This window comes from Toxorhynchites rutilus, chromosome 3 (genome assembly GCF_029784135.1).
Source record: "Toxorhynchites rutilus septentrionalis strain SRP chromosome 3, ASM2978413v1, whole genome shotgun sequence".
Lineage (NCBI taxonomy): Eukaryota > Metazoa > Arthropoda > Insecta > Diptera > Culicidae > Toxorhynchites > Toxorhynchites rutilus.
Genome location: NC_073746.1, coordinates 332678748 through 332692865, shown reverse-complemented (window position 1 = coordinate 332692865; position 14118 = coordinate 332678748). Strand labels below are relative to the sequence as shown.

The 14118-nt window shown below is 39.5% G+C and overlaps 1 protein-coding gene across 5 annotated transcripts in view; it reads left to right on the top strand.

The window, feature by feature from the left end:
- The window catches only part of LOC129778866 (ADP-ribosylhydrolase ARH3-like), a 58024-nt gene that overhangs the window by 1345 nt on the left and 42561 nt on the right, over window positions 1-14118 (top strand). The window contains exon 3 of one of the 5 annotated variants that reach the window (XM_055786018.1): window positions 1323-1387. The exons of the other annotated variants lie outside the window; for them this stretch is intronic. Within the exon in view, the coding sequence (XP_055641993.1) occupies window positions 1323-1346 (24 nt within the window). The 3' untranslated portion in view covers window positions 1347-1387. The remainder of the gene's footprint in view (window positions 1-1322; window positions 1388-14118) is intronic. 5 annotated transcript variants of the gene reach the window in all.

The window sequence follows — 14118 nt, the reverse complement described above, 5'->3', positions numbered from 1 at the left end:
CACGACCGCATATTTTCGACGTAGAACTACGCAATTATATCATGCAATCCACTTGTTTACCACTTCGAATATTAGTTTAGAATGCATGGAAATTTTTGTAATAGATTATGTACTTCGTTACAAATTAATTTGATAAACGTTTGATATGATGCCTAGGACTACCAAAATGTTTGAACGGGAAAATTGTCAAACGATCATTGTATTTTACATTTCCCACTGAAATTTTTGCAGATCTCATGTTTACGCAGTTCTCGAAACGCGAAAGTTCATTCACCTCTAGTATCTGAAATGACAATTTTCCCAGGACGACAAGCGAGTAGAAAAGTACTCAACACCAAAAAAATACTTGCATGTTTTGTCGAAGCGGATTCCCCCAGGCACATTGATTTCGAAGTTCGTGTTAGGGAAACACAGCTCGGTGGGAACATAAATACTCCCGACTTGCATGTATATGTGCAAAGCGGATTTCCAAAGGTATATCGATTTTGAAGTCTGTGTTGGGGAAACCGTCAATCGGACCAATCAAAATTTGGCAGTTAGGACGTTTAGATATCGCTTGACATTTTACAGTTATTCAATTGTTCATCTCATGAAAAATAACATTTGATCAAATGTGATAAACGCGTAGGAATATTTCCTATCAATTGATGTAAACATCTTTCCGATCTGTTAAGAAATGTTCGAGTTATAAGCATTCGAAATACGGGTAGGGTTAGCACACACATTGGCATTTGAAAAAAGGAAGTTCTTCCAGTTTTCATGAATTTAAACCATTTAGAGATTAGCGAATTGTAATGTATAGCATATCAAACAAGTCTTAGAGAATTTTCGATTCGATTGGTATGAGAATCATGAGAATTCGTTTACAGTGAAAATAGTTACTAACGTTAACTTTATTTCATAAAAACGTGACCTGTTTTCTGATTTGGCACCCTTCCTGAAAGACGTAGTTCTACGTCAAAAATTAATAATCGAATTTAACCCCTTCCCGTATTATTTAATACGTCACACATCAAGTGATTTCACTAGTCTGCTGAGCGTTCTATCGCCCTATGTTATTCTAGTACCCACGAGAGAGACTCGATGTTGTACGGGAAAGGGTGTAAGAACCGACCATATACATTTTGTTTGATTGATTTTTTAAATAAAAAAAAAATTATAGGAGGTTGTGTCTAGGATACGACCGCATTGTTGACGTAGAACTACGCTGTTATTCTATATAAGTCGCTTTTTTATACCTTCGGATATTATTCTATAATGCTGTGAAATTTTAGAAACAACTGCTTAGTAGAATAATCTCTGAAATGTTTTTTTCATTGTAGAATTTGTTGACGATAATTGATTGATGATTTATTCTTGCCCTCGCAAAACAATACACTAGCTGATCGTAAGTCGCAATTTATTTCATGTCAATGCAATGAAAATTTACCTCGAACGCTTTTCTTTTTTTTTTGGCCTTTTTCGCAATTGACATAGACTCTAGGCTAAAGTCGATTATATACATGTTGCACCAGCACCATTATTCCACATCTCATAACTACATCAATATATCTTTGGCACCGCATGGAAACAACAACAATGACAACACTTGCAAGTATCAAATATCATGCTACATGTTGTTTAGTATTTCCTTAAAGGAATCGCACCTCTAGGCATCGTTCGTACAACGTAAACCAAGCGCCAAACAAGCGTTCGTCATAGCATGCATACAGAGCCATACATTGGTGGCTTGAAACTACTAGGAATATAAAACACTTCTCATCATTTTGCGCTATTCACAAAAGAAACGCTTCTGTTAATATTACTGACCTCGAAAAAACAGGAATTGGGTTATATCTATGGTATAACCGCAAGGGTGACGTAGGACTATCGTTGATTTAGAGATCATTTGTTCGAAGTTGAATCTAAATCCATTCTGAATGAATGAATAAATGAATATTTGGGGGACTTCGTAAACAAGAGCGTTACGTTGGAGGCACAAGGTTTTATGCATCCAATATAGGATACGAAAAACCTTGTTCTGAAGAATAATCTTCAGAAGCTTTCCTGCTAACTGTACTTGATTGACAAATCACAAACCTAAATGTATTATATGGATATTTTATGGATAGAAAACATTAAAATAAACTCTTTCGCTTGAATGTAATTTTCAATTCCAAGGGGAACTGGCAGATTATGTTCAGTAACGATTAGATATTTCCACATTTTCCTCGATACTGGAAGCCCACCAATGGTTAATGCTAATTCGATAACCATCTGTTAATAGCACTTGATTGAAACATATTTGGTCACAGTGTTACATTGATAGAAAGTATTCAAATAAACTCTTTCACATGAATGTATTTTTAAATTCCTAGAGAAACTGGCAGATTATTTTCCGGATCTTTCTCGATGCTGAATGGCATCCAAACGGAAAAAATTCCGTGCGTGTATGTGTATGTGTAACTGCTGCTTCGATGGTCACCTTCTCTTCCCCTGAAGGATCGGCTTCTCTGTGCTCCCTCACAGTTTCAAACAAACTGCTCGCGTTTCAGGGCAGATCTCGATCCTTCGCCGTCCAGCATCCTCAGCAACGATGTGGTCTTGTCGATGTCCTCACGAAAAATGAATGTGTCTCACCACCAGAATATCGCTTAAGTATGCTTTTTGTGTGTGATTGAATCGTGAGAAGGCGTGGTTTACGATGGCAATTTGGAAGGCAAACTAGAGGGGAATGAACTCTCTGAGCTCGGAACTTTCGGCGACTGAGCAATAATCGATTGCGGGCGCATACAATATTGAATACGGAAATATCCTACTGATGGGGAAGAATAATCTTCAGAAGCTTTCCTGCTAATTACACTTGGTTGAAAAATTACAAAATCAAATGTATTTGATCGCTGTGTTATATGGTTAGAAAACATTCAAATAAACTCTTTCACATGAATGTATTTTTAAATTCCCAGAGGAACTGGCGGATTATTTTCCAGAAATGCTTAGATATTTCCGGAACTTTCTCGATGCTGAATGGAAACCCAAACGGAAAGAATTCCGCGCGTGTATGTGTGTGTAGCGATGTCTTCCCGGGGAACCGTTTGTGGCATCACTCTCCTCCTGATAGATTCCCTTCTGGCCTAGGGTGCACAAACAGGCTCTTGGTGACACAGTTCATCCGCGCTTTCATGATAAACGAAGAGCTTCACCACAACAGCGACAACATGCTCCCATCGCTGTTCAATTAGAACTGAGTGGATTTCCGAGCGGCGCTCGCTTATATACCGATTGGTGATTTCAATAGCTTGTTTTGAAAGCAATTTTAAGACTATTGAAACAAGTTTTTGGATCAAAAAGTAACAAGTATAGAACGCGTAGAAATTTTATCTTTCGAATGAAATGTTTATCATACCATTTCGTTCAGTTGTTTAAGAGCTATTAACGCTCAAAATCTCGGTCTCCGGCGTAACGCTTTCGTTTTCGAAACTTTGATTTTACACCCCGGTATAGAAATGAAAGAAGTAGTCCTACGTCAAAAAAGTTGTATTTCTTTCTCATGCTCGAAAGAAGCGCAGCTATCACCCTTAGTGGAGGAAGTTTTGCTACTGGCAAGCGAAACCACATACAAAATTCCAGAACGACATTTACTTTCTCGGTGACTAAACAAGCGAAATAAACTCTTTTTGTTAATAACAACCTCGAAAACAGTAGCAATGCTTCATAGCGCAAATGCAATCCTAGTTGAAGGCAGTTTTGCGATTGGCACGCGAACCCAAATAACTTATAACATTCCAGTAAGATATTCAAGATGCTTGGTATTTCCCAAATAATTTTTTGGCGCTCAACTTATCGCCTGATTCGCCATAACGTCAGTTTAATGCATTGATGCATTCTCAAAGGCACCAACGAAGCCGTTATGATGACGGAAAACAAACAATGTTAACAGCTTGAAAAAAGACTGAATTATGCCACACAGCTTGTTATCTGCTGTAACACCCATCGAAGCGAATTCGCTGATGAGCGACCGCCAAGAGCGACCGCCTTCACCACCAGCGGGGGGGGGGCTTGATTTTAGTTGCTGCATGGGTAACGGCGTTTACATTTTCGACCGACGCACCGAAATCGCCTACTTCGCTGTTGTTCGATGCGGTGTCACACTCGTGAAGGCTCGGTTCAGTGCGAGCGCTTTTCACTGCACCCACATCGCGTGCATCATTAGATGACGCTTGCCTCGAAATTTTATTGCCCCTGGCAATGCGTTCGTTTTTTGCAGGGCTCGAACCTGCCTTCCTCTTCTTCTTGCTCATCACACACTACGCGAAGCGTTCAATTTATGACGCGGAAAGAAAAACACGATACGAATAACGCAAAAAACGAACAGAAAAACCAAACGACGATATCCAAGTTGGATTACCACTGGTGGGGTCCAGTCTTAGATCGAAGCGCAGCGAAAAGTGAAATGGATTGCTCAACAGTCCGATGCCGAATGAAAGTTTGCCTTCTTCTTTCTTTGTTTTTAAGAGGCTTTAAACTTTGCAGTTCATTCGCCTCTAAAGTTTGCCTTAGCGAGATCCACTGTTTATACTCTAGGCAAGTATTCCCCTTCATTCTTCTACCTTTTCCTTCGTTCACGGAGACTAAGTCCTACGATTTCCCCTCCGTTGGTCGTCGATAAGTTGCTCGTTATTGACAGGTCTGTTCGGGAAAGCACACATATGGACAGAACAAATGTATGGAAAATGGAAACGCTTAAAGTTTTCATGAATTTTAACCATCTACAAACCAGGGGAATCTAATGTATAGCATATTAAACAAATCTTACGGAATTTCCGATTCGTTTAGTATGTAAATCGCCAAAATCCGTTCGCGACAAAAATAGTTATTAACGTTAACTTTATTTCATTAAAACGTAACCTGTTTTCTGATTTGGCAACCTTAATGAAAGACGTAGTTCTACGTCAAAATGTACGTTTTTAACTGATTAATTACTTCCTGAAAATAGCATTTTACATGGATGCGGTGGGCAATCAAAAATAAACACAACGACTGACGTCACTATTTGCGAAATAGTTATGGCAGCGCATGCTATGTCGGTCGAAACTCGACCATCTTCATTACCTTTCTTCCAGAACATTGGTTGGAGACTGTTAAACCGTTAATACTCAATGCTACGAATAAAATTCATCGCATATAGCTAAACCAGTACGCGACAAATAGTCAAGCATTTTATTAACCAGATTGCCAACCCTTTTCTGCTTCGATGGATCATGTACTTGTTGAGCTGCACTCGTTCGTTTTTAAGGCTGGTTTAGATCTCTCGTGAACGTGAACAACACTATTTTTGTTAATAATTCATCAGCCCATATACAAAAAGCGAGGAAAACATATTGAAACGATAGGAAAATACATTTTCTAGTTGAAAAACATATTTAAACTCAATTCATATTGATAAAAATGGATTAATTCAATATTTCACTACGATCCTGAATTTCCACCGTGGAAACGAGATGTTGGTGAACTCACCATAGTTCGTCGTCAACGGTGAACGTGAACGCGAAAGCAGTGGTGAATGTAGCCGTCAACAGGAAGGAAGGAAGGTATTGAATTAGAGAGACTTTAAACTCTGAGAGTTCATTCGTCTCTCGCCGTCAACATATTTTCCCGTTCATCTTCACCTTCGAATGTCCCAAGGCATTCAGAAAATTATTTCGCCGTGAATTGTAAAAAGATATTTTGAGCAACTCTGGAGTTTTCAGTGAAATTTCAATATGGATGCAATTTCATTCAATCGGATCTCTGCACGGGTCGAAAAACTTCGTTGCTTCGGGTTGCCTTGTGAACAACTGTATATTTTATCCGCATTACTTTATTGAAGCTCGATGTTTATTTACTTCACGTTTATGTTACTCACGTTTACATGGTATTACTTCATTGAAGCTCGACATTTATTTACTTCACGTTTACTGGCGAATATTCAATATGAACGGGAACCACCACGATTTTCAGAAATGTTTGTAGTTCACTGTAGTTCACCGTGAAGTGATCGTACAATTCCACCACCTGTTCATGTTCACGTTCAGGTCTGAACCAGCCTTGACGTGTAACGTTAGTCACTTCCCATTGACGAAAATCTTGTTCAAATAGTGACTAACGAAGTACACTCATTTATATCCTTATTTATACCGTGTTTATATCCTAATATCCTTGTTCTCCTCGAACCTGTATATACAGCCATTCCATGCCAAAACGATATAGTTGTTCTCAGATTTTCGTCAAAAGTGGTAATTTTGTTCTTTATCGCTGAAAAATAGACCTGGGGTGGCATTGCGCATTTCGAAAAGAGTAACTCGTTTCGAGAGAATTCGAACTCAATTCGAAATGGTATTAGTATTATGTATATTTTTCAAGTTCATATTTTCGGTGTACTAGATTTAGAGCAAAATTTGTCTCGCAGAGAAATGTAAAATTGTTGGGTTCGTAAACAAAGCTGGTCAAAGGCATGTCAAAATGGTCGAAACGAACAAAAATCACTCGTTTCGAAATGCGCAATGTCATCCCTGTTTTTTGACGTAGGACTACGTCTAACCGGAAGATATAGGGGGTGAAATGAAAATCTAGGCACTGAACAAGTAGGAAAAAACGCAAAGGTGTTTGCATCAAATGATAGGAAATATATCTACGCATCTATCATAACGAATAACATTTAATTTTGACGTAGGACTACGTCTTTCATTTCTATACCGGGGTGTAAAATCAAAGTTTCGAAAACGAAAGCGTTACGCCGGAGACCGAGATTTTGAGCGTTAATAGCTCTTAAACAACTGAACGAAATGGTATGATAAACAATTCATTCGAAAGATAAAATGTCTACGCGTTATATACTTGTTACTTTTCCATCCAAAAACTTGTTTCAATAGCCTTAAAATTGATTTCAAAACAGGCTATTGAAATCACCAATCGGTATATAAGCGAGCGCCGCTCGTAAACCCACTCAGTTATAATTGAACAGCGATTGGAGCATGTTGTCGCTGTTGTGGTGAAGCTCTTCGTTTATCATGAAAGCGCGGATGAACGGTGTCACCAAGAGCCTGTTTGTGCACCTTAAGCCAGAAGGGAATCCATCAGGAGGAGAGTGATGCCACGGTTCCGCTTGAAACATCGGAGCAGCCGCCACACACACATACACGCGCGGAACCCTCGTTGCTATCATCGTTGCTGGAAAATAATCTACCAGTTCCCCTGGGAATTGAAAAATACATTCATGCGAAAGAGTTTATTTTAATGTTTTCTATCCATACAACACTGCAACCAAATACATTTCGTTTTGGATTTTTCAATCAAGTGCGATCAACGCAAGACCACGTCTTTCGGCAATTTATTAGAGGTACAATGAATCTTTAGGAATTCCCGCTCTACGCGCACTGGCAAACGATGTTTACTCAACAATTTCTCAAACGAGAAATGGGGGTTGTGAGAAAGGATTAGCGAACGCAAAAACGACAAACGGGAGGAAGATATGTTTGGAGGTTGAAGGAAATTGGCAGAAAACATCTTCATTTTATCTTTCGAATAATGTGATTCATACCACTTCGTCTTGCCAGAAAGAGATTATCAATGCTCAAAGGAAGAATTGAGTCCTCCGAGGAAATTACCCAGCGCAAATTAGAGTCGACTATCGACTGCGGCATTCGTACACAAATAATTTTATAATGCAGTTTCATCAAAGTGATGTCTTCGATATGGGGAAATATTCACCACATCATGTCATGTTTTTCATATTCTTCACTATCAAATCCATATCCATGGCACCTATCGGTATCGCATTATCATCGACACCACGATTTTCGCTAAATGCTCCTTTCAGTTCGGCCTACAAAAAACTTTTCTGAACTCTAATCCATCAAATTTGGAGCCCTGAAAAGGGCCGTTGATTATATGCTAAGCTAATAGCACGTTCTCTTCGGATACGATGGGCCAGCTGGATGTCCTTGGGCATGATGTGACGCGCTTTGCGTGGATAGCAAACAAATTGGTATCTTTGAATAGGCCTCCTGCAGCGTCATAAACGCGGAACTTTGGAAGTGCAAGTCGGTTTTGAAGTCCTGGGCAATTCCACGAACCAAATGCTGCAAAGGTAGCTTGCGGATCAGCAATTCGGTCGACTTCTGATAGCGACGAATTTCACGCAAAGTTCCCGGTCGATAGCGATGTGGCTTCTTCACACTTCCTGCGGCTGGTGCGTTTATCCGAGCTGCTTTCGTGGTGCCTTACCACCGAAAGACTAACGAGCTGTCTGCTTAGTCCCGATGAAACGAGTCCTCACGGTGCGAGAGTAGAGTAAGAAATGAACGAAAGCAAAGGAAGCGTCATATTATGAACCATAAAAGTATAGAATTACTTACTTACGATGTTATACGTTTCTCTCTCAGGGTAAGCAACGAATATAATAAGGGTGGGGTTTACATTCTACACTTTTATGGTTTATAAAATTACGCTTCCTTTGCTTTCGTTCATTTCTTACTCTACTCTCGCACCGTGAGGACTCGTTTGTTTGGGACCAAGCAGACAGTTTGTTAGTTTTTCGGTGGTGAGGTACCACGAAAGCAGCTCGGATAAGCGCACCAGCCGCAGGAAGTGTGAAGAGGTCACATCGCTATCGACCGGGAACTTTGCGTGAAATCCGTCGCTATCAGCACTCGACCGAATTGCTGATCCGCAAGCTACCTTTGCAGTATTTGGTTCGTGGAATTGCCCAGGACTTCAAAACCGACTTGCACTTCCAAAGTTCCGCGGTTATGACGCTGCAGGAGGTCTATTCGAAGATACCAATTTGTGTGCTATCCACGCAAAACGCGTCACATCATGCCCAAGGACATTCAGCTGGCCCGTCGAATCCAAGGAGAGCGTGCTATATTAGCTTAGCATATAATCAACGGCCCTTTTCAGGGCTCCAAATTTAATGGATTAGAGTTCAGAAAAGTTTTTTGCAGGCCAAACTGAAAGGATTATTTTCGTTTGGATGCCATTCAGCATCGAGAAAATTCCGGAAAGATCCAATCGTTGCTGAAAAATAATCTGCCAGTTCCCTGGGAATTGAAAAATACATTCATGCGAAAGAGTTTATTTTAATGTTTTCTAACCAAATAACACAGCGACCAAATACATTTGATTTTGTAATTTTTCAATCAAGTGTAATTAGCAGGAAAGCTTCTGAACATTATTCTTCCCTATCAGTAGGATATTTTCGTATCCAATATTGTATGCGCGTGCAACGGAAAATGTTTCGCCAAAATTATATAATTTTCAATCGATTATTGCTCAGTCGCCGAAAGTTTCAAACTCAGAGAGTTCATTCCCCTCTAGTTTGCCTTCCAAATTGCCATCGTAAATCACACCTTCTCTCGATTCAATCACGCACGAAAAGCATACTTAAGCGATATTCTGGTGGTGAAACCCATTCATTTTTCGTGAGGACATCGACAAGACAACATCGTTACTGAACGAGCTGGACGGCGAGGGATCGAGGGATTTATTACCTGGCCTGACCTGAACTGAAATGCAATCAGGTTGTTTTAACTGTGAGGGAGCGCAGAAAAGCCAATCGATCAGAAGGAGAAGAGAAGGTGACCAAGAGAGTATCAGCATCGAAAAACGGTTCCCCGGGAAGACATCGAAGCAGCCGCCACACACAGACACTCACATACACGCGCGCAACTCTTTTCGTTTGCTGGTTATCGAGAAGAAACCTGGAAAGAAGTGATCGTTGCTGAAAAAAAATCGCCCAGTTCCCCTTGGAATTGAAAATTACATTCAAGCGAGTTTATTTTAATGTTTTCTATCCATATAATACTGCGACAACATACATTTGGTTTTGTGATTTGTCAATCAAGTGCAGTTAGCAGGAAAGCTTCTGAAGATTATTCTTCAGAACAAGGTTTTTTGTATCCAATATTGGATGCATAAAACCTTGAGCCTCCAATGTAACGCTCTCGTTTTCGAAGTCCCCCAAATATTCATTTATTCATTCATTCAGAATGTATTTAGATTCAACTTCAAACTAATAATCTCTAAATCAGCGATAGTCCTACGTCACCCTTGCGGTTATACCATAGATATAACCCACTTACTGTTTTTCTTGAGATAAACAATTGAATAATTGTGAAATATCAAGCATTGTCCAAATGCACTATGTGCCCATTTTTGATTGGTCCATTTTGTGCTCCTCAAATCGTACCGACCAAAACGGGCAACCAGAGCAGCAGCGAAATACAATGAAACACGATTGGAAAGGAAAAAGAAAAAATTATAGGAGGTTGTGTCCAAGATACGACCGCATTGTTGACGTAGAACTACGCTGTTATTTTATATAAGTCGCTTGTTTATACCTTCGGATATTATTCTATAATGCTGTGAAATTTTAGAAACAACTGCCTAGTAGAATAATCTCTGAAACGATTTTTTCATTGTAGAATCAGTTGACGATAATTGATTGATGATTCATTCTTGCCCTCGCAAAACAATCGTATGTCGCAATTTATTTCATGTCAATGCATTGAAAATTTACCTCGAAGGCTATTCCGGTGGCCTTTTTCGAAATTGACATAGACTCGGCTACAGTCGATTATATACATGTTGCACCAGCACCATTATTCCATATCTCATAACTATATCAATATATCTTTGGCTTTTTACATGCAAACAACAACAATGACAACACTTGCAAGTATCAAATATCATGCTACATGTTATTTAGTATTGCCTCAAAGGAATCGCACCTCTAGATATCGTTCGTACAAACTAAGCGTAAACCAAGCGCCAAACAAGCGTTCACCATAGCATGCATACAGAGTCATACATTGGTGGCTTGAAACTACTAGCCACCACTAGTGGTAGCGAGGAGGAGTAGAGTTTTCAAAGGGCCTTTCTCAAGGCTAGAGACGAATGAACTGCAAAAGTTAAAAGTCTCTATAATACAAGACCATCCTTCCTTCCTTCCGTAACGATCATTCTCATCGAAACCGTACACCACATCGTTTCGCATCACATTAACAAACCAACACAAGCGGCCATGGTCGGATATGGCAAAAAAGAAAAAGTGAAATGAAAGGCAAAATCCCGCTCGAACTTTGTTGGACTGCAGTTTCCCGTATGTGTATTCGCCAATTGCTCCGCAAGGGTAGCTAGGCCGAACGCGTTAGTACTAGTGAACCAGTCTACCTAGCTGCCGTTATAGAGTTTCGGCTGCCGAAGTGATCGAGTTGGCTGGCAAAACTGCTCGCGCTTTGGTTCGGTGGACATCAAGACAACAACAGGCAGTTGCAGCGAGTGGCGAGTGGCAAACGCAATCGCAAAACGGTAGCAGGTAACAGAAGAAAAAAGTTTGTTCTTTATACAAACTGCTTTGGTGGCAAATCCAGAACAAGGCGGCATCGAAGGCGTTCAAAATGGTTTTGACGTAGGATTACGTCTTTCGGGAACATATTGGGGTACAAATTGAAAATCGAAAATGGAACACATCGTGAAAATTGTCCAATTTCAAACGCTTATTGCTCAGTCATTTCTTGATGGATTGATGAAATTTTTGCGTCAATCGATTTCGGCACTCCATAACTATTTTTTGTATTGAAAAAAATATATATATATTATGAAACTAACTATCGAACAAATGAAAAATCTCAAACCCTATCCTAACGGAAACACCCACTCCTGATTGGTCGAAATTGACGACACATGCGACGGGCCCTAACAGAGAAATCAAAACAAAGCTGCCTGGGGGAAATCGGTATTGCAAATACATGAAAGTAGGGGGAGCTTTTGTTCCCACCGAAATATGTTCGCTAACAGAGACATCAAAACCAAGGTGCCTGGGGGAAATCTACATTGCAAATACAGGTCGGACTCGATTATATATAATCGCAATTTCACCTTCAACGTTAATTTTCGAATCCAATACATAATCGAATCACAAAAAAGCTATTTTTCTATTAATGTTTGACATTCATACATTAATGAAAAAATTGATTTATTGAGATTCGATTATGTATAGGATTTGAAAATAATTATCGAAAAAAAAAGGTCGACTATATATAATCGAGTCCGACCTGTACATGAAAGTGAGGAACTTTTGTTCCCTCCAAAATGTATTCCCTAACAGAGACATCAAAACCAAGCTGCCTGAGGGAAATCGGCATTGAAAATACATTAAAGTAGGGGGAGCTTTTGTTCCCACCGAAATATGTTCTCTAACAGAGAACCAAAGTTCAAAACCAAGCTGCCTGGGGAAAATCGGCATTGCAAATACATGAAAGTAGGGTCTTTTGTTCCCACCAAAATGTGCTCCCTAACAGAGTTATTAAAACCAAATCATTATCAAATAGTTTAACGATGTAATTCTTCTAACATATCCAAAATCATTAGATAGCCTAACGGAATCCTACACGTCAACTATTCGGTCGTGTCTTGGACACAACCCTACTGTGACTTTTTTTCAAAACCACGAGTACTAAGTTTTCTAAATTGGAACCATTCCATAAAACACGGCGCTTATTAGGGCCATTAAACCTTTCAAAAAAGAGTTTACGAAATGCAGTTCAATGCTTTCTAAAACAATATCCAAAATAATAATAAAACACAAATTAATTTTTTCATAATCCTGTTTTCCAGGATATGATGAGTATGAGAATTTGGCAGTTGTTCTGAGCTTATTGATGGTTGGGGACTTTCCCGATTATTCAATTTTCACCAATTCTTAAATTGTTTCCAGATTGAAAGTACAGTTATTTACATTTAGTTCGACATTTAGCTAATTGGACGGTCATGTAATGCGACATATTTAGTTGGACATTTTTGTAAACATAGAGTTCGGGGTCCAAATTATGACCCCACATTGAAAGTCGATACTGTACCACTGTCATCGCAAAAATCACAATTACAGGTTAAAATAGCCTCCAATGCGACACTGAGTGGTGCTTCGACACGTCACGTTAAATGTAATTTACTGTACAACATGTCACAAGCAGGATGGGAAGAAATTTTCCAACTGTGAAAGCTGTGGCGAGTGGTAAACGCAATCGTTAAACAGGAAGGTTTAGCCGAATAAGATGAGGATATCGAGTGATAATAAAACAATAAACTCTTTAGATTAAAGATAATTTTGTGAACCTGAAAAGGACCCTTTTTAGCCTGCATGTGAATCCAACGAGCGAACAAATCATAATGAATGTATTTTTCTGCCATCGCTGCCTTTTAACGCTCTTTCGTTCGTCTCGTTGAACTCGCCCCTTTGGCTGAGTCTGCCGATTTGTCTCTATCCTGTGACCGTGTACCGCTAAAGTACAAAATGCGCGGATCCGCTGAAAAATATATCATTCTCTTTCAAACCGTAGATCAGTGTGGTTGTATGGCATCGTTTCACATCACATCGCATCAACGGATTGGTGCCGGAGCACCAGAATACCCAATAGCGGTTATAGAATTTCGGCCGTCGGAGTGCTCGAGTTGGCTTGCAAAGCTGCTCACGACAATAAGAAAACCCGCCTACAGAACATACCACATTAGGTTCGGTGGCAACAGCTTGTTTCAGCGAGTGGCAAACGCAATCGCAAAACGGCAGCAGGTAGAAGAAGGAAAAAGTTTGTTTATACAGACTGTTTTGGTGGCAAAACCAGCCACCGTAAAACACGGCGCTTTTCAGGGCCATTAAACCTCTCAAAGAAGAGTTATTAAAAGTTTTTCACAATACCAATGCATTCTAAAGTGACATAATATAAACTGATTTATTTTGTTTATGCTTGTTCTTGAACTTATTGGTTTGGGGTCTTTTAAAATGATCATTCAGTTTTCACAAACCCATGCATGGTTTCCGAATTAAAAGTGGCTTCAAATTACAACACATTGTATGCAGGATGGCATTAACGAATTTTCTCGGTAGCAAGAACTGCTTTCTTTGGTTGATAACTGATGTTGAAAATTGACTGACGTTACATCTGCATTGTATAGAAACATAACTAAGGAGCAACATAATGAGCTATGTATTTCCTCGTTTAATTCTCGACAGATCGTAGAGTTCGTCTCCAAAACCTCAGTTCTTTTTCATTTCTATTTACTTTGTTTGCGGAGATACAAATCTTACAATTCATTCGTCTC